The sequence below is a fragment of the Alosa pseudoharengus genome, unplaced genomic scaffold (genome assembly GCF_046254945.1).
Source record: "Alosa pseudoharengus isolate Yale_2024_CS ecotype anadromous, Long Island Sound unplaced genomic scaffold, YU_APseudo_1.1 YU_APseudo_1.1_scf_20, whole genome shotgun sequence".
Taxonomy (NCBI): Eukaryota; Metazoa; Chordata; class Actinopteri; order Clupeiformes; family Clupeidae; genus Alosa; species Alosa pseudoharengus.
Window position 1 is genome coordinate 15,017,783 of NW_027468664.1, and position 19,820 is coordinate 15,037,602.

Below are 19,820 nucleotides of genomic sequence, written 5' to 3' on the forward strand. Positions count from 1 at the left end.
TGATTTGAATATTTACAGATATCTAGGCGATATTTGTAACATTTATTTTGTATTTGGCCCGTTATAAAACCATGTAGAACAATTTAAACACATTGTAAAACTTAAAGCCTAAACTTGGAGACATCAATGCATGTCGAAATTTGCTGCAAATTCAAAACTGGATTACTCTGGAACGGCTAACTGTACAGGGGGCTGCTTTACACCTCTGTGTTCGGTAAGATCTGCTGTTTATTCTGATATATGGTTTGTCATGTGTTGAACGAAGGGTTCGTGAAGTATTCCACCGAGATGAATGGGTAGGGAGATGGGCGCAGAACCTTAAGTAGAATTTATGATTAAATTGAATTATATTATTTACTTTTCTCGCGAACCGTTCACCACAGCAATTAATGGCTAACATCGTTTAAAAGCTGAGAAAAAGCTCTTTCATGTGATGTGATACTTGTGATGTCTGTGTGATGAGTAGGCTACTTCGCGAGTAGTTCAACTGAGAAGAATGGGTGAATTTGGACGCACTTTCTTTCTTGCCGTGCGCTGTCACTTTCTCCACTGCGTAAAAGACTAAATTAATTTGTGCTGTGAATGCTAAGATTATTTTGACAGGCCATAAGCTAAATAAAAATCGCTATTAGTCAGAGGCAAAGCAGAATTGAAAGAAGGGGGCACCAAGGCCACCGTGGCCTGTAAACCTCTGATTTTCAAAGGGGCATCACGGCCAACGCAAGGGGCAACGACGGCCATGGCCGTCATGGCCGCCGTGAAATTCCTACCCTGATTATAAGTATGGATTATACCTTCAGTGTAGCTCGTTTGGACAGAGACTGTAAACTTTCTGGCAAAAAGAAGGGAGGCGGACTGGTGCTGTACATTAACAATAGATGGTGCAATCCCGGACATGTAACAGTAAAGGAGACTGTATGCTGTAAGGATGTGGAGTTATTAGCAGTCAGTCTCCGTCCGTACTACATGCCGAGGGAGTTCTCGCACGCAATTGCTGTCTGTGTTTACGTTCCACCTCGAGCTCTTCCGGATACAGCGTGTGACGTCATCCACTCCACAATCGCAAGGCTTCAACCCAACACACTGACGCCTTTTTTGTGATCTCTGGCGACTTCAATCACATAACACTGGATTCCACACTCACAAATTTTTACCAGTATGTTGACTGCCCTACAAGGAAAAACAGGACAATAGACCTCATGTATGCAAACGTGAGGGATGCATACAGTGCAAACCCCCTCCCCCCACTGGGAAAGTCAGACCACAACCTCATTCATCTCCAGCCAATGTACAAGCCCAAAGTACAGAGGCTACCAGTTCCCACACGCACCTTTAGGAAGTGGACAACCGAAGTGGATCAGGCTCTGAGAGACGGCTTCGAGTGTACTGACTGGAGTGTGTTACAGAATGGAGAGGACTTGGAGGAGGTCACACAGTGCACAACTGACTACCTGAACTTCTGCATGGACATTGTTGTTCCCACCAGAACTGTACGCTGCTTTCCCAACAACAAGCCTTGGATAACCAGCAATGTCAAGACCCTTCTCAACAGGAAAAAGATGGCGTTCAGAGAGGGGGACATGGCAGAGCTGAGGCGCGTGCAAGGGGAACTCAAATTCAAGCTGAAGGAAGCTAAGGAGGACTACAGAAAGAAGGTGGAACAGAAGCTGCAGGAAAACAACTTGAAGGAGACATGGGACTGCATGAAGGTTATCACTGGCCTGAAGAAGAACAGCAGCTCTGTGGAGGGGGACCTGGACAGGGCAAACCAGTTGAACCACTTCTACAACAGGTTTGACTGCCCTGCTCCAGCTCCAATGGCGGTGGTCTGTCCACCATCCCCCAGCCCCCACCCTCACACCCCCTCAATACCAGCGCAACACTCACCTCCATCATCACAGGCTATCGTACCCCCACCATCACTGGATTTTGCACCTCTCCCCCACATGGCGATCACGAACAATGAGGTGACAACGACCTCAGTCAACAGCCATCAGACACACAGATCCCAGATGCACCCCTCCCTCTCCCCTCCCCTTACACCCCTCACCATTACAAAAGATCAAGTGACAGTCCAACTTAAGAAATTGCGCAGCAATAAAGCAGCTGGGCCTGACAGACTGTGCCCAAGGCTACTCAAGGCCTGTGCTGCTGAACTGGGGGAGCCACTGAAGCACATCTTCAATTTGAGCCTACGCCTTGGACAAGTTCCAACACTGTGGAAGACATCATGTCTCACCCCTGTCCCTAAGAAGCCACACCCTAGTGAGCTTAATGACTACAGACCTGTCGCTCTTACATCACATGTGATGAAGACAATGGAGCGATTGGTCTTAGGCATGCTCAGACCCCAGGTACGCCATGCACTAGACCCGTTACAGTTTGCTTACCAGGAGAAAGTGGGCGTGGACGATGCCATCACTTATCTTCTACACAGGACACATTCCCACCTGGACAAGGGGAAAAGTGCTGTGAGAATCATGTTCTTTGATTTCTCAAGTGCTTTTAACACCATCCAGCCCCTCAGATTGGGAGACAAGCTCTTGCAGATGGGTGTGGACGCTCACCTGGTAACCTGGATTACAGATTACCTGACCGAGCGACCACAGTTCGTCAGACTGAAGAACTGTCTCTCTGACACTGTGATCTGCAGCACCGGAGCACCACAGGGAACTGTGCTCTCTCCAGTCCTGTTCACCCTGTACACATCTGACTTCTGCTACAACACCGAGTCATGCCACATGCAGAAGTTTTCTGATGATACTGCAATTGTGGGGTGTATCAGGAACGGGCAGGAGGAGGAGTACAGGAGCCTGATGGAGGACTTTGTGCAATGGTGCAAACTCAATCATCTTCAACTTAACACTTCAAAGACCAAGGAGATGGTGGTGGATTTCCGCAGGTCTAAGCCCACTCTTCTACCAGTCCACATTGATGGGGTCAATGTGGAGGTGGTTAGCACCTACAAGTATCTGGGTCTCCACCTGGACAATAAACTGGACTGGTCAGCCAACACTGATGCACTCTACAAGAAAGGGCAGAGCAGGCTGTACTTCCTGAGGAGGCTGCGGTCCTTCAATGTGTGCAGTAAGCTCCTCAGGATGTTCTACCAGTCTGTTGTTGCCAGCGTCCTCTTCTATGAGGTAGTATGCTGGGGAGGAAGCACAAGGAAGAAGGATGTGGGGCGAATTGACAGGCTGGTAAGGAAAGCTGGCTCTGTAGTGGGAGCTGAACTGGAGTGCATCACTTCACTATCTGACAAAAGGACCCTGAACAAACTGATCAACATCTTGGACAATGAGTGTCACCCACTCCACAGCACTATTGTTAAGCAGAAGAGCCTGATCAGCTGGAGACTTCGCTCACTGCCTTGCACAACTGACAGACTGAGAAAGTCATTTGTCCCCAGGGCCATTGAACTGTTCAATGCCTCACTTAAGGGAAGAGGAGAGATATACTTCTCTGCATAGTCTGTCTGCCTCTTCACCCCCTCCATGTTTGGTACTGTCTGTCCACTAGCCACTTGTACCACTGTCTTTATGCCTCACTGTTTGCGTGCTATATTAGCACATTAGCACATATGCATAACCCCCCCCCCTCCATGCCACAGCAAACTGTGGCCACACTTATACATTTTCTTAAATAGTTAAATATATAGATATATAGACTTTACTTTACTTTATTTCTGCATTGTTGCACTGTTGACTTACTCATTTGCACCATCACCATGACCACTATCACCATTGCACTACCACCATGACACTCATTCACACAGAGCACCTTAGAGCACCTTACCATACCTTACTATGCACAGAGAATCACAGGCTCAGTCCCTGCCTCAGTCATTGCAAGCGCCTCCGATTTATTAATCACCACTATGTGGATACTGTTTTTAGAATTGATTTAGATTAAGTGTTAGTATAATTTGTATTTTTGTAATTTGTATTTTAGTATATTTTTATATATTGTATTAAGTGTTAGTATAATTTGTATTTTAGTATATTTAGCATATTCTTTACCTTCTACTGTCCTTACTGCTTAGTTGTGTTTTTATATTATATACTTTAATTACTCTTTCTGCTGTTAAAGAATGTGTTTGTGTTGTATGTATGCTGCTGAGACCTTGAATTTCCCCTGGGGATCAATAAAGTATCTATCTATCTATCTATCTCTATGCCTGAGAGCTTGCTTAAGACACAGCTCTAGGTTATGTAGAATCTATTGGACTCTTAGGTTTTAGAAAAGAATGTTTCTTTTTGGCTTGTTTATATCAAACTTGCACTGGCAAATTATTCTTATAAGCCGCACGTCATGATGCTGCCGAGCATGAGTCACGGCGGGCATGACCCGTACGGGCAGCCGCCGCCACCAACGTCGCACGACGACCTGCGCGGCAGGCAGCCGCCACCATCGCCGGCCGGCCTGGGGCTGTTGCGCTCGATGGCGCAGGAGACATTCCGCACCGCCAGTCACCACATGCAAACACAGCAATCTCATTACCTGCATTACCCCAGGGACTACGGCAACCAGCCGATCGTGTCCCATCCTCACCACATGATGGCGCCACCGCCACAGTCTCACTACGGCCCTCCCCCACCGCCACCTCCCATCAACCCCCTCTCCCTGCAGCACCCCCCTCAGGGATCATTTGTCACAGTGGGTGAGAGTACTGATGTTCTTAGCCTATGAATGTCAATAGAAGTGCAGGAAAGCCATGACTGTCTTTTGAGCTTTGCAGGACAGGCATATGTTTCTCATTATTTTTTGTATTTTCGTAGTATTGTTGATTAAAAAGTCATTCATTCTTAACACAATTGTTGACATTTAGGGCATTTTTGTAGATGATCAAATAAAAAACAATGGCTGCTACATTAAACCAAGTGAGTTTAACTCATGGAGACAGATGATTACTTTCAATTGGAAATTGTTCATTAATATTAAGAGGACCCTCTTAGTTTTGTTTTTTGTATTATTTTTATTACAGTAGTCCCATTGAATTCTATGTTGTGCCTATACTTAGGGCACTAAAAGTGAGATTTGGTTTATAAGTGTATCAGGGTTTTGTAATTACGATAGTATAGTGGATATACTAAGACCTAGTTCATTAATTATTAATTTAATAAGGACTGTTTGTAACAGTCAAGCACATTCCGTTTTGAGAGTTCTCTGATCAACATATAGCCTAGTAGTTGCACTCATTCTATAGTCATCCAAAAAAATGTTTTCTGACAAAACTGTTTGCTGTATTTTAATTCGGTTACACTTTACTTGACAGTGTCGACATAAGTGTGACATGACACTGTCATGAACGTGTCATAAACAAGTCATAAACGTTTATGACATAACGCTCCTGTCATTAAGTGTCATTCGGTTTTTGTCATAACAAGTCAGGATTAGCATTAGGGTTAGAGTTAGGGTAAGGGTAAGGATTAGGGTTAAAGGCTAGGATTAGGGTTAGGGTTCATGTGTCATGACAGTGTCATGTCACTCTTATGTAGATACTGTCAAGTAAAGTGTTACCTTTAATTCAATGTCATCAGACCAGATGTCAACAAAATAATAAAACTACTCATCATTATGAGTTTCTAAGAGTCAGATATTGTCTGGCTGACCACATAAACAAGAACACACTCTTACAAATGTATAAAAACTCAAAAAACATTTTATTGAAACATATTATTGAATGCAAAATTGAGGAAAAGAGACCGCTTATAAAATTAGAGAAAAGATGATGCCATGCTTTTTTTCAGATGTGCATTTTAGAAAAAAGACACTTTTTATGCATTTTAGTGAGTTACAACTGGATGGACCTTGTGGAATAACTGATGCCAAGAGGTCTTTTGACACCTGGAAGAAGTTTCCTCGCTAGAGCTGGGTGGAGGAAACCTGCAGAGAAAACATATCAATGGCTATTTAACAGTGGCCTGATCTATCTGATCTTATGAGCGTAGTTTGCTCATATCCCTCAGACAACAAAAATCACATCAGTATTCCTGCTTTAAAGGAACTGTATGTAAGAAATGTATTTCAATTAATCATAAAATGGCCCTGATATGTCACTAGGCATTAAGAAATCATGTTCATTTCAAATACTTATATCACTGACAACAGTAGTACGGCCAGGATATTGTCATTTAAAAAGTGAAGTTGCAGCCCTCAACTGATGTTGATGTTGTGTTTTGTCATGTCATGTTGTGTTTTGGCCTGATGCGCCACCCTCCACCTATCTACTAATCATGAAGTCAGTAGTGTTTCGGCATCAGGGTTGGCAACCTTGAGTCAGGGGGGAGGGGGAGGGGATACACCGCTCTAGTAATTTGAAAGTGATTGCAGTACCAGTTTTGACCACAATCTTACATATGGTTCCTTTAAGTCACTCTGGGTTTTATCAAAGGTAATGACAACATTGATGGTTGTGCAACAGATTTGGTTTCACTGAACACCCCTGTTAAAGAAATGTGATTGATCATGATAGAAGCTGTGCTCAGATACCTCTGCCTGGATGTAAACATCGTTCAGCTTGTCCTTGCGTGTGTTGTCTTGTTTTTTTTGCACGTACATCATGGCATCGTGAAGCGTTGGGAAGAACATAGATGTCCTGATCTCGTCGTCAAAAAACTTACAGCTGTAGAGTTTGTCCAAAATATCCACTGCAACAGCAAAATCAGATTCCAGTTAAACCTGCTGCACCCCAGGTCAGGCTGCCTGAGACAGACGAGTCAGAAACTCTGATGGTTTTACAGTGTGATTGAGTATGAACTGATTACACAGAGGACACCTGATGTTTTATGTGATTTATATGGTTGAGGAAATCTTAGTGCTGCCAGATTCATTGATTCCCCAGTACATAGATTACTGATCTATGTGCTGAAATTGAGGAGTTATGTGCAATGGCCATGAAGCCTCTTGAACATTACATTAGCACACAGCAAGGTATCAAGAGAATCAAGCAAGGACACAGTGAGGACAGGTCAGACTAGGCAACATATTTCAGTATCCAGTGGCATCAATAGGCAGATATGCAAGGGAAAATTTAACTGATGATATTGCCATGGCATGTTTGCATAGGGCCAGGCTACTGGCCACCAAGTGCTACGTACCATCACAGGACACTATGTAGACCTCCACATCCACTCGTATGAATTCTTTTAATGCCTGAAAATTCAAGATACTTTTAGCTTGCCGTTTTTCCTCATCAGGGGTACATTTTAATTTGTCTTCATTTTCTTAATAATAGAAGAATGCAAAACATTAAACATGTATGTTCATGTAAACTTGGAGAACTAATGAACTCTGCGCTCTTAGAGAGAGACTTACGGCTTTGAGGCTTTTCATGGCGGACATGTCCAGGAAGGACACGGCGGCAAAGTCCAGGACGAGACTGTGGATGGGCACCGGGGGTACACAGATGTTGGCAGGGAGCTGGGAGTTCCAGTTGACCTGCACGGGCAGGTCGGAGTAATCAGAGGGCAGGTCCAGATCCTCCATGTTGCGTTCGTCCTCCGACTCATCAATGGGGGAGGAACCAGTGGCCAAAATTCCTCGCTGAGTGTAGAATGGTCAAGGGTCATTGTGTACTGGTATGCAATACTGTTTGAAGTATTTGAATGTAAGACTGAAAAATGTACTGCATATTGCAAAAATTGCAGGCTGAAAGGAATTCATTATAGCTTCCAGTGGTCAAATCCATGGAAATGTTTTGTGGCTTACCAGCCAATGAATTATACATGTTGCTAGTGCTATAGAAGTATTCGGATTCAATTGTTTCACAAATAGCATCAATATGTTTGAAACATACCCTTGTAACCAATAGTGACCCCTTCTTCAGCATTTTCCGGATCTTCCTCAAGGCCTTGTTCCGCTTCCTTAACACTCTTAGAGGACTGAACCCCACCTGAGAATGACAAGATTTATATTTACCCATTGCTATCAGCATATCAGCTTTTAAATAACAGTGCTGGATATGTTTGAATAAACAGAAATATAGTATGGAGCATACAGCTTCTGTTAGCTTCGTCCTGAAGAACTCAATGTTGGCAAAGAATATGGGTGAGGGGATTCTGAAGATCATCACTCCTGGTTCTGAGATCTGGCAGCATATATAAGCACCATTCATGAGCAACCTGTTTACTCTGTTCTTACATACACCGCATAGAAACAGTTGTCACTTTGGAGGAGTTGAGGATGTTCCTACTCACACAGAGGTAATCCTTGCGGGATCTGTACAGATCAGTGCCTGAGATGTTGGCCATCACTGCACAACGGGGACTAGAGAAAGAGCCAACATGCTGTCAACATTCTGGTGAATCATTCACCAATATTGAAAATCCTCAGATTTCACGTTATACAAGCCAAAGTTATGTTCAGGAGCAATATCTCATGTACTCTACCCAATGTTTAGAAAACACAGCATATGTCAAACATTTATCGCTGACATTCGGTCATTTTTAACCCATAACCCTTGAATGCCTCTGCCTGCGGCACTTCACCACCAAAGCTAAATGTCTGAACTCACAACTGAGCCTTGAAGACGACTGTAAGCAGCTCGATGCCCAGCAGGATGGACGCCACGCACGTCCCCAGCCACACCACCTGGAGGAGGAGGACAACATGGAGGAGTGAGAAAGCTACACATTTTTTTCTTTACACACATTTTTTGCTTATAGCTATAATAGATAAGGCTTATTACATTCTGGTCATTTATTCCACCATGCTTTGAGCTGTCGGAGCCCAATAGCCCTTAGCATCCACTGTGTGATCTCTCTCCACATATTCTCTACATTCATAAAGATTAACAGGCATTCATATTTCTCTGATTCCATTTTAGTCAACTGACACATGAATTCATTACTGAATCTAACTACATCAAGATCACAGTCTATTTGACATATTTATAAGACATAAAATTATATGAAAATAAATCTCATAGAATGGTGGCTATTTGATTCTTGATTTTCAAACATGTTTTTTTTTTCTTCTCAAAAGTGCTCTTTAAAAAAGTATTTAATTAATGAATTCTCATTAGACGTGTTGGTGATTGGACAAGCTGGAGATGGCACCCACTCACACAGTCCAGCCGGTCTCTCCCCCACAGGTAAGGCACTTCAGTCACCTGTAGCAGCATCCCCTTCAGGTTAATAATCACCAAGGCACCTAGGACAGACTGAGTCAAGGAAAGCACAAAGTGTTAAGTACTGCATGGACCAGTACTGTATGATGCATAAGCTCTCTGAGTTTTGGCATGTTTATAGTGGCTTATGGAGCAATGCTTTGTAATGCTTTCTTATGGTGTTGATTATTATCACGGTGTATTCCAGTGTATTGCAAGTTGATTTTAAAATAGTGTGCGTGTGTGTGCGCGCGTGCGTGTGTGTGGGTGTGTGTGTGGGTGTGTGTGTGGGTGTGTGTGTGTTCAGAGTGAGAGTGCGAGTGGTACCTTTGGCAAGGGTTCAAGCAGGAACCCGATCGCCACAGTGACAATCATTGCCATCATGGCCGAAACAAGACTTGCAATCTAAGCATACAACAGATGGAGAGCATGTTAATGTTAACAGATATATGGATAGCACATTGAATCTCAGAGTTTTGTTGTTTTCAAGAGTATCGAGTGCATGTCAGTGTGCTTGATATCAAATTTGTAAAAGCTGGACAGAGACTTGTAATGTCTTTAAGGTCCTGGCTATAATAGGGAAATAGGTTTTTCAAACAAATTGACCTAGATTCAGGTGAACAGAGATTTTCTGTGCTATAAATAGGTTGTTTTCGTGTTATGGCAATCTTTTATTGCTTTCAGATGACTGTTTATTGTGTGTGCCATATCATCAAATCAACACCTTGGATTCAGCTTGAACAATCACACCGGCTCACGGTGCAAGTTGTGTAATTGTCACAATGTTGGTGTTCATGTATCACAGTGTGTATGTGTGTGTAAATGCACTAGTTCGATACAAATCACATCCTGTCCAGGAAATAGGAAATATTTCCTTGAATAGGAAATAGGATGATTTAAGCAGAGCAAAAAGTGAGAGCTGTCACCCTGACAAGCCTGAAATCAGATCTAACCAAGTAAAAGAAAAAGAAAGAAACTGCACTCTGATCACAGCACAACAGAGCCCGTCCCACTGGTACAGCAGTCAGAGCACATAATCAGCAGTAGTGAAGGTGCTCTATCACAGTTTGTTGGAGTGTTGGTTTACTTGTGTCTTCCCCCCTGTGCTTTCCTGCACAGCTGTCCTCGAGAGGGCCGTACTCGCCACAAACGATCTGAACGACGCGCCAACAATGTTGCTGGCTCCAAAAGCCACCAGCTCCTAGCAGAGAGGGATACAAATGCAGATACATGTTATTGACCTTTGGTAGATTGACAGCAGATATAATATAATGAATAACCTTACGGTGGCATTTTTTTATTGGAGGTGAAATTACTTTTTATGATTGAGACAGTGATGGAAAAATATGTTTGTGTCACACTACAGCATTGTTTTAGATCTCAAAATCTCAATCAGCTATAAAATATTTATTTGCATAGAATGTAGAGATAACTAGATTTCAGCTTCCAATGCGTGCACAGGTCTGCAACCACCAAGTTCCTAATCTAAAAGTTGTTATGTAAATAATGCCAATTCCTTCATCAGACTTTGAACAGTGTCTCACCTGGTTTCCATCAATGACATAGTCATGTTTGACAGCAAAGACCTTGGCCACAGAAAAGCCCACAGCAAATCCCACTATAGCCATGGGGATCGCCTCTGCTATGCTGCATTCCATGACTTCCACATTTGGAAGCATTGGGGACTCATATCTGAGAAAAGAGAAGTACATTGTAAAAGGGTAAACATGGACAATCTGAATACTGGATAATTGGGTGGAATGGATATACTGGATAATTTGAAATCAAATTAATAACTGAATGTATTTACTTAATAAGATACAAAATGAACAGAACATTTATTCAGATTATATAGTTTATACTGTTCTCACTGACCCCTTCACCATCTGACCCACCACGTCTATCCTGAAACGCTCCTTGAAGTTGAAGCCATATGATACACCGCATGCAATTATGGTCTAGTACAAATAAACAACTTGTTAAAGTACAGTAATCAAGGTTTTGTAAGATAAGACTGGATATCCAAAGCAGAAAACAGTACCCTCACCATAATGACTTCTATAGGTATTGGCACCGGAAGCTTTGACTTGTACTTGTCATTGATCTCCTTCACTACAAACACAGCTAGCATGATCACCATGGACATCACCAGGTCACAGATATTGGTGGAGGTGATCTGGGAGAAGATTTTCTCCAGTGTCTGTGATAGGAGACATCAAAAGAGACAGCACTACATTACATTTACCATTTGTGAGTATTCACCAATGTGCTTAATGACACTAATGTTTTTTTTGTGTGTGAAATAGGATCAGGTTACAGGAGTGCATCCTGTCAGGATATTGGTCTTTAATTGCCTACAGGTGGACAGCTGACACCCTCGCACTACAACTCACATATATAAGGGACAGCGGCCCACTTATTCCAGGTACAGTGAGACCCAAGATGAACTTTAGCTGCGACACCAGGATGAGGATGGCTGCAGCCGCGGTGAAGCCGGACACCAGGGTGTCCGACAGGTAGATGACGATGAAGCCTGCTTGCAGCAGTCCCATCCCCAACTGAGTGGAAAGGAAATGGAGGACAATGGAAGGCAAAGGTGCATTATGACATTTCAACACAATGTCATTGTTTGGACAGATCTTGTAAATCCTGTTAAATATTATGGGTCAGTAAACCAGTAAAGACAAAGGAAAACATGCCACCTTCAGCAAAACAAAGAATGCTTAGATAAATTATTACCATATGACAGATTGAAGAGTCACATAGAGTTTGTTTCATTTCTCATTGCTCTCATTAGGTTACCTCAGTCTCAAAAGTTACAATAAAATAGTGTAATAACAGGTGAGGTGTGTACTGAAACTCTAACACACACCTGGATCAGTCCGGTGAGAAAGGTGACGGAGGAGGCGACAAGGACCCTCTGCTCATTTGGAGTGAGTCCCTCAAAGCCGGTTATGTTGGCCGCAGGCCCCGCGTCCGGCACTAGACGCGTCACCACCTGCCCCACCATGAGACTCAGAACTGGGAAGGAGCCTGGAAACCACAGATGTGTGGGGGGCTACATGTAGATGTTTACATTGTGCCAAAATTACAACAATAACAAAATCAATAATAAATTAACAAAAGTTAATTTGCTAAATTAAATAGCAATATGTGCTGCATGCATTCAGGTAAGCCTTAAATCCATGCTAACGTGACATGCTAAGTAAATGCTGTTACTCCATTTTGTATTTTGTTGCATGCATATACCATGCATGAAACAAAATACAAAATGGAGTAACAGCACTTACTTAGCATGTCACGTTAGCATGGATTTTCCTTATTAATTTACAGTAACAAGCAAATTAGAATCTTGTAAGCACTATCTCTATTTTGGGTAACACTTTACTTGACGGGTGAGTTCATAACACATTCATAGCAGCTGTCATAAACTACACATAAAGCATTCATGACTGTTTCATGAGACATGACTCAACATTCATACCAAACCTTTCATGAATGTGGAAGACAGAATGACAACAACTTGTCAAAATAAAAGTCCAACATTGTGTTTGTGTAACCTGGATACCATTAATTTAATCTCTTCAGTCTTTGTAAATATTTCATGAATATCTTATGATGTCTACATTGAATGTCACTTTACTATACAAGTTGTGAAGTATTCGTAATCACTGAGTTTAACACTTGGAGGTAAACTAGCCTACATTCAGCTGACCCGTGTTTATGTAACCTGGAACGGTTGGACATTCCCATTAGCAAAAGATGAGTCATCTGCAAAGGTTACATCATAAAACAAATACATTTTTATGAAGCAAAAATTATTTGCTTTACCATGTTCTGTCTTTTTGGCACTGGAATAGCTTATTGACTCAGATGTGACGTGATCAGGTAAGAGGTTTGGAACAAAACAAAAATGGCAATGCTGCTTTGCGACTTTGGACTTTTATTTTGACAAGTTCTCATCGTTCTGTCTTCCACATTCATGAAAGGTTTGGTATGAATGTTGAGTCATGTCTCATGAAACAGTCATGAATGCTTTATGTGCCGTTTATGACAGCTGCTATGAATGTGTTATGAACTCACCCGTCAAGTAAAGTGTTACCCTATTTTGCATAGTCTGCCGTTTTAAAACTATTGTTCTGTAATACCCCACTGTGTCTCCCATGTGATATTGCTGCATAACAATGATTGTGACTATTGTGTCCTCACCCACTGAGATGTGCCGGGAGGTGCCCAGGAAGAAGTAGACTATTGCGGGGAAGAAGGCTGTGTAGAGCCCATAGCTTGCAGGCAGCGAGGCCAGCAGGGAAAAGGCCAAGCCTGCAGGACATCACATCAACATTAGAGGGGGAGAGTGGCACTTTAGGTACACAGGGTTTACATGTTTTATGTCTGACCTATTGCAAAAGAGATCAAACTTATAAGGTTATTGTAAATATTTTAAGTTTGTTTGTACTTTTTACAGTAACTAGTCAAATCATCAACCTACTTCTGACTGTGGTTATGTCATAGGCCACTCTAATCTAAATGGTTACACTTTACTTGACAGTATCGACATTTATGACATACTGTAATGCTTCAGTTATTAAGTGACATTCGGTAGGGTTAGGATTAGAGTTAGAGGTTAGGATTAGGGTTAGGGCTAGGGTTCATGTGTCATGACCGTGTCATATGTTCATGACAGTGTCATGTCACTCTTATGTCGATACTGTAAAGTGTTACCTTTCCATACAAACAGTAGAACAGCTGTGTAAGAAGTGTAATGAATTAACCATTGTGAAAGGTGCAAAAGGGCCTCATCATACCATCTCTTACACATGTGTGTCTTCTAAGAAGTGTAATGATTTTAGTTGATTTGGTTGACCGATGTCTTCTCTGTGTGTTCTTAAGTGTTTCGTGACCTTGGAGCACAGCCACTTTAATCCAGTGATGAATGGTCACAGAAACAGTGCAATGCCTGTGTGTCTTCTAAGAAGTTTGATGATGATTGATCCTGGGTTTGTTAATTACCTTGGAGCACCGCCACTAGTCCAGTGCTGACCCCTGAGGCGATGTCATTCAGCAGCCACTCCTTCAACCTGTAGATTCTCAGCCAGCCAATGATGGGCATCAGAGACAGGGCTGCATTCTTAGCACGTTTGGAGTCCCAACTGGATTTGGAAAAATGGCCCAGATATCCATGTAAATGCCATATGCTAGCCTCTTGCTAGAGAGTACATCTTCAGTGGAGAGTCTCTCTGATCTATCTCCCAACAACAAATCTCATATTACAATTTATTTTGTCTTACATGCTACTATCTATGTATATAACAAATAACCACCCCTGCACAGCTCTGGAATATCCACTTTGAAAATTGTGCATTTGTCACATCATTGGCAGTACCTAGCAAAACATTAAAACTGGTAAACAGCACAAAGTTGATCAAATGTACTATAAGTGTATACCTTTGTATACTATAGTTGTAGAGGGCAGTTTCTGTCATTTCTTACCATTCAAATGAAAGCATCAATACTCGGTAACAGTAGCAAGGAGGACATAATGTTGATCCGGTGCTACATGTATACACTCACCTAAAGGATAATTAGGAACAATTTCTTGTTAGATAGATAGATAGATAGATACTTTATTGATCCCCAAGGGGAAATTCAAGTTAATGCAATTATCTAGTCAACCAATTATCTAGTCAACCAATCACATGGCAGCCGTTCAATGCATTTAGAGATGTGGTCCTGGTCAAGACAATCTCTAGCCTAGAAATCTAGACGCACCCCGCAAATTACATTTGCTGCCAGGGCTAGTCTAGCAACTCTCCGTTGGCTTGTGAGCTCGAAAAATTAAACTTCTATCAGGCCAATCAAATCGTGTAGAGTCGTTAGGCGGACTTAACATAATGATTGATGGCAGAGTTGCAACAGTTTGGCTTGAATTCCCTGCTACTTGAAAACAAAGAAGATGGATGTTGCTGTTGGCGAACAGTGTGACACGAGTTAAGCTTTTTTTAAGTTGGCAAAAGTTTGAACTAGCCAACTAGCCAACTAGCTCCGCTGGTGGGAAAACGCATGGGACTCATAGCGCGGTCCTATTGTGTGCAGAGGGAATTTGAAAGACAACCGAATCCCGCCCCTCGGACTGAGCACTGCGAACGTTAAGTGCCCACACCCTACCTTTTAATGTGGGTCTGGCTCGTCAGGCTAGACAATCTCCTGAACTCCAAACTGACAGTAGCTAGAATGCATAAAAAAACACCGGGAAAAACAGTATTCAGTCCACCAAGTCATAAGCTATCGGCGCTGCGCAGCACCAGTTGTGATATTTATCTTACGGAGTGTAATCGTAGGTAATGTCATGTATGAAAACTAGTATTGTTAGGCAATACTATAAGTGCAAGTCCAGGGCAGCTGAGGTGTGGCGATGACATCATCGATACGCAAGCAGGATGTGCGGTTTCGCTGTCTAAACGAATTCAAACGGGCTACGGTTTCAGATTTTTCCACTCTGGGACCAGGTTTCAGAAAAGTGCGGTTTCGGGCAGTGCATTTACAGGGTTCGTTTGGACGCTCGGCCAAGACGAAGCAAAACCTCTGCGCTTAACCTAAAAAGCGTGTCCGTGTGGACAGGCCTTGAATGTCAGAATGGTAAAGAAAGGTTATCTTTCAAAGCAACTTTGAGAGTGGCATGGTTGTTGGTGCCAGACGGGCTGGTCTGAGTATTTCACGATCTGCTCATTACTGGGGTTTTTACCCACAACCATTTCTAGGGTTTACAAAGAATGGTCTGAAAAAAGGAGACATCCAGTATGTGGCAGTCCTTTGGGCGAAAATGCCTTGTTGATGCTAGAGGTCAAAGGAGAATGAGCCGACTGATTCAAGTTGATAGAAGATCAACTTTGACTCAAATAACCACTCGTTACAACCGAGCAGAGGTGGGAGTAAGTCACACATGTGCAAGTCACAAGCAAGTCTCAAGTCTTAAAGGAATTATCCGGAGTAAAATGCACTTTAGATCGATTTACGGATGATTGGGGGTACATACGTTGAGTTGACATCAAAATCATGTCATTCGGATGTGTTTTGAGAAAGTTCGATTGTAAACTCTGGAAATTCACAATTTCGTCCCCGTTTAAAAAAAAAAACATAGTCCAGTATTTCTTTCGAAATTGAAATGAAGTTGTATGGACTGGACTATGTTTTTTTTTTTTTTTAAAAAAGGCGACGAAATTGTGAATTTCCAGAGCGTGTTACAACACACTCAGCAATAAGACTCCTACAGCAAAGATGGCAACATTTCCGAAAAGGTACTGGCTTGATGAAATTAATTCTGGACTCTCTATTCGACCACATAAAGACCTCGGGATACTTCGGTTTGGCTTTAGGGACACTCTACTCACTACCACGTAAGTGTTATGTTGTTTGGAACTGTAGAAGATGTATAAAAATAGCGTTTTGTAGCGGCGAAATTGAAATGCCCTGCTCACTTCCAGGCTACGAGTTGTGTGACTGAAAACGGTACAATCGAACTTTCTCAAAACACATCCGAATGACATGATTTTGATGTCAACTCAACGTATGTACCCCCAATGTACCCCCTAAAGTGCATTTTACTCCGGATAATTCCTTTAACCACAACCAAGTCCTTAACCTCAAAGTCAAGTCATAGCTTGGGTCAAGCAAGTCAAGTCAAGTCATAGCCAAATCATTGAAATTCATGATGATTTACCCATGTTTTCATTTTAAAATAAGCTACAATTGGCTAGTTATGAACTGCTGGAGTTTTATTTGTAACAAACAAATAGACATTGCATTCATTCAAGCCACATAGCCTACATCTGAACGGTTTATAGAATAAGATTAAATGTATATGAATAAAAATAAATGTATTTTAAGTAGGCCTAGACCTATAGCCTATTATTGTTTCAATATGCCTCAAATATTAGGTAGCCTAGCTACATCAAATCATGAAAATATATTCAAACAGTTCAAGTTACACCTGTCCTGACCTGTCACAACTCCAGGGAACCAATAATGTTGAAAAAGTGAACTAATCAATCAATCAAACACTGCCACCGACGTAACTGCTGTCAAATATCATATTATAGCTTACATAAGCCTAACATGTGAAATAAGCTACTTTTCTATGCTGATTGCTGGCAGTTAGCTAGGCCTAGGCTACTTACTGTTGTTAGCCTACTAATAGGCTGTAACGTATGGAACAGTCAGGGACGTGTTTAAGAGGGAGGGAGAAGGCGCTTACTTTAGGTTACATTGGCAACATTTTCGCTATCAAGATTAAACTTAGACAAGAAAATGTTTCACTTTGCCATTTCACACATTTTAACCTAATATGGCGTTAACTTAAAAGCATAGTAGATTCAAAGCCAACTCTTAACATGCTTCAAATTTGACGTTAGGTTTCCAACACGACTAACTTCGGATGAAAATCAACGTGGTGGTGGTTATGTCGCTATTTTGCACACTTGCAGACTGCTGTTCATTTCTCCTTTCACTTGTCAGATACATCATCTGTGAAGCCAAACATTATTATGTTTTGGTATAAACGTAGAACCTTCCATATTTGCAAGTTGGCCTCATTTGTCTCATTTGATCTGGCACTTGCTGTTGGTCTGTCGCATCGCGTCACTTGGTACAATGACAGGTTCACTCGCGTGACGCATGCAACAGCACCTAAGCAGATTTTCTAAAATCGTAAAGTTAACTCCTTAATATCTATGAAAAAAATAAAAAGTCAAGTCATTTGTCTCAAGTCTAAGTCAAGTCTCAAGTCATGAATAGCAAGTCAAAGTCAAGTCGAGTCTTTCATACATGTTGATCAAGCAAGTCTCAAGTCTTAAAAAATGTGACTCAAGTCTGACTCGAGTCAAGTCATGTGACTCGAGTCCCCCATGTCTGCAACCGAGGGATGCAGCAAAGCATTTGTGAAGCCACAACACGCACAACCTTGAGGCAGATGGGCTACACCTGCAGAAGACCCCATCGGGTACCACTCATCTCCACTAAAAGTAGGAAAATGAGGCTACAATTTGCATGAGCTCACCAAAATTGGACAGTTGAAGACTGGAAAACTGTTGCCTGGCCTGTTATCTTGATTTCTGTTGAGACATTCAGATGGTAGAGTCAGAATCTGGCGTAAACAGAATGAGAACATGGATCCGTCATGCCTTGTTACCACTGTACGTGGTGGTGGTGTAATGGTGTGGGGGGATGTTTTCTTGGCACGCTTTAGGCCCCTTAGTACTAATTGAGCATCATTTAAATGCCACAGCGTACCTGAGCATTGTTTCTGACCATGTCCATCCCTTTATGATCACCATGTGCCCATCCTCTGATGGCTACTTCCAACAGGATAATGCACCATGTCACAAAGCTTGATTCATTTCAAATTGGTTTCTTGAATATGACAATGAGTTCACTGTACTAAAATGGCCCCCACAGTCACCAGACCTCAACCCAATAGAGTATCTTTGGGATGTGGTGGAACGGGAGCTTCATGCCCTGGATGTGCTTCCCACAAATCTTCATCAACTGCAAGATGCTATCCTATCTATATTGGCCAACATTTCTAAAGAATGCTTCCAGCACCTTGTTGAATCAATGCCACAAAGAATAAGGCACTTCTTAAGGCGAAAGGGGGTCAAACACAGTATTAGTGTTCCTAATAATCCTTTTGGTGAGTATGTACTGTAATATCCTTTGACTAAACTCATGTCTTCTTTGAACCTGTCCCAGGCCTCTACATTCTGTCTCTTTCTATGACACTTTGGAGATTGGAGATCAGATTCAGACAGATTGCATCTGCAAAGCATCTCTGATGAAAGCATTAATTTAATTATTCCTATCATCTAGTACTAATATTGACAGATGCAGAGGTAATTCCTAGCTATAGTCTCCTCTGCACTGTAGTTTAAATGTTATTCTTTTACTGTTGCTGTAGCTCTCTAGCTTAAATGTCAAAATGCTTAAATGTTAATAGCTGTTCTTCAACAGCTGTAAGTCGCTTTGGATAAACGTGTCTGCCAAATTAATAAATAAGATAGGCAATAAAGTGCCTCTATGCTGATGCATTGGCAATGGATAAGACCTTCACTACTTGAAGCTTTAAACTATTCTCCCAAACGTTATTGCCTATATCCCTGATTGCATTGAACTGAACCACATACATCAGCATTCTTACGTTAAATAGTCAGTCACATGGTCCAGTAGGGTCTTTCGCCGTATGTAGATCTTCTCATATGTTTTCTGGAAAGAGTCCTCAGAGTGTATTGGTCTTGCGACCACATAGTACTGACCCTGCGTATGCATTCTCGTATGATGAGGATCAGTCCAACATGTACTGATCTTAGTTCAAAAGTATCCTCTGCAGCTGTAGTGCAGGAATTTATGTGACTAGACACTTGTACATCCCTGATGTCTTTAATGATTAACAACAATCTGAGAAATTCCTCTTGTAATGATTCCAGCTGCTTCATGCTAATTATTGAAAGTGCCTGGTTTGTGGTTGATTGGCTTGTTGTATTGCATTAGCACTATACATAGTTCGACATAGGCCTACTCATATAGCCTATTAACTTATTGTCTCCATGATTGCTTATTTAAAATATGGATTAGCCTTGACAGCCTAGGCTACAGTACATTATTTCATAGAGATGTGCGTAGTGTAGGCTACAACACGCATTCTCTCCCTGCGCCTCTCTCC

The 19,820-nt window shown here is 42.0% G+C and overlaps 1 protein-coding gene across 1 annotated transcript; it reads right to left on the reverse strand.

Moving 5' to 3' along the window:
* Window positions 1-5,865: 5,865 nt before the first annotated feature.
* On the reverse strand, window positions 5,866-19,426 carry LOC143136857 (chloride anion exchanger-like). The gene is made up of 19 exons (XM_076297533.1): window positions 19,299-19,426; window positions 14,120-14,259; window positions 13,319-13,429; window positions 11,982-12,142; window positions 11,503-11,667; window positions 11,157-11,309; window positions 10,985-11,067; window positions 10,654-10,801; window positions 10,197-10,310; window positions 9,437-9,514; window positions 9,068-9,163; window positions 8,516-8,592; window positions 8,199-8,268; window positions 8,000-8,089; window positions 7,799-7,894; window positions 7,318-7,545; window positions 7,101-7,155; window positions 6,493-6,650; window positions 5,866-5,886 (listed from the first exon to the last, which is right to left on the reverse strand). Exons 1-19 carry the CDS (start codon window positions 19,424-19,426, stop codon window positions 5,866-5,868), a joined length of 2,172 nt encoding a protein of 723 aa, XP_076153648.1.
* Window positions 19,427-19,820: the final 394 nt, after the last annotated feature.

Excerpts from the sequence above, each read along its gene's own strand:
- LOC143136857 (XM_076297533.1), bottom strand. The coding sequence starts at position 19,426 with ATGCATACGCAGGGTCAGTACTATGTGGTCGCAAGACCAATACACTCT. Across the intron at positions 10,311-10,653 it reads ATGTCATTGATGGAAACCAG|GAGCTGGTGGCTTTTGGAGC; the intron begins GTGAGACACTGT and ends CCTCTCTGCTAG. Across the intron at positions 9,515-10,196 it reads GCACAGGGGGGAAGACACAA|ATTGCAAGTCTTGTTTCGGC; the intron begins GTAAACCAACAC and ends TTGTATGCTTAG.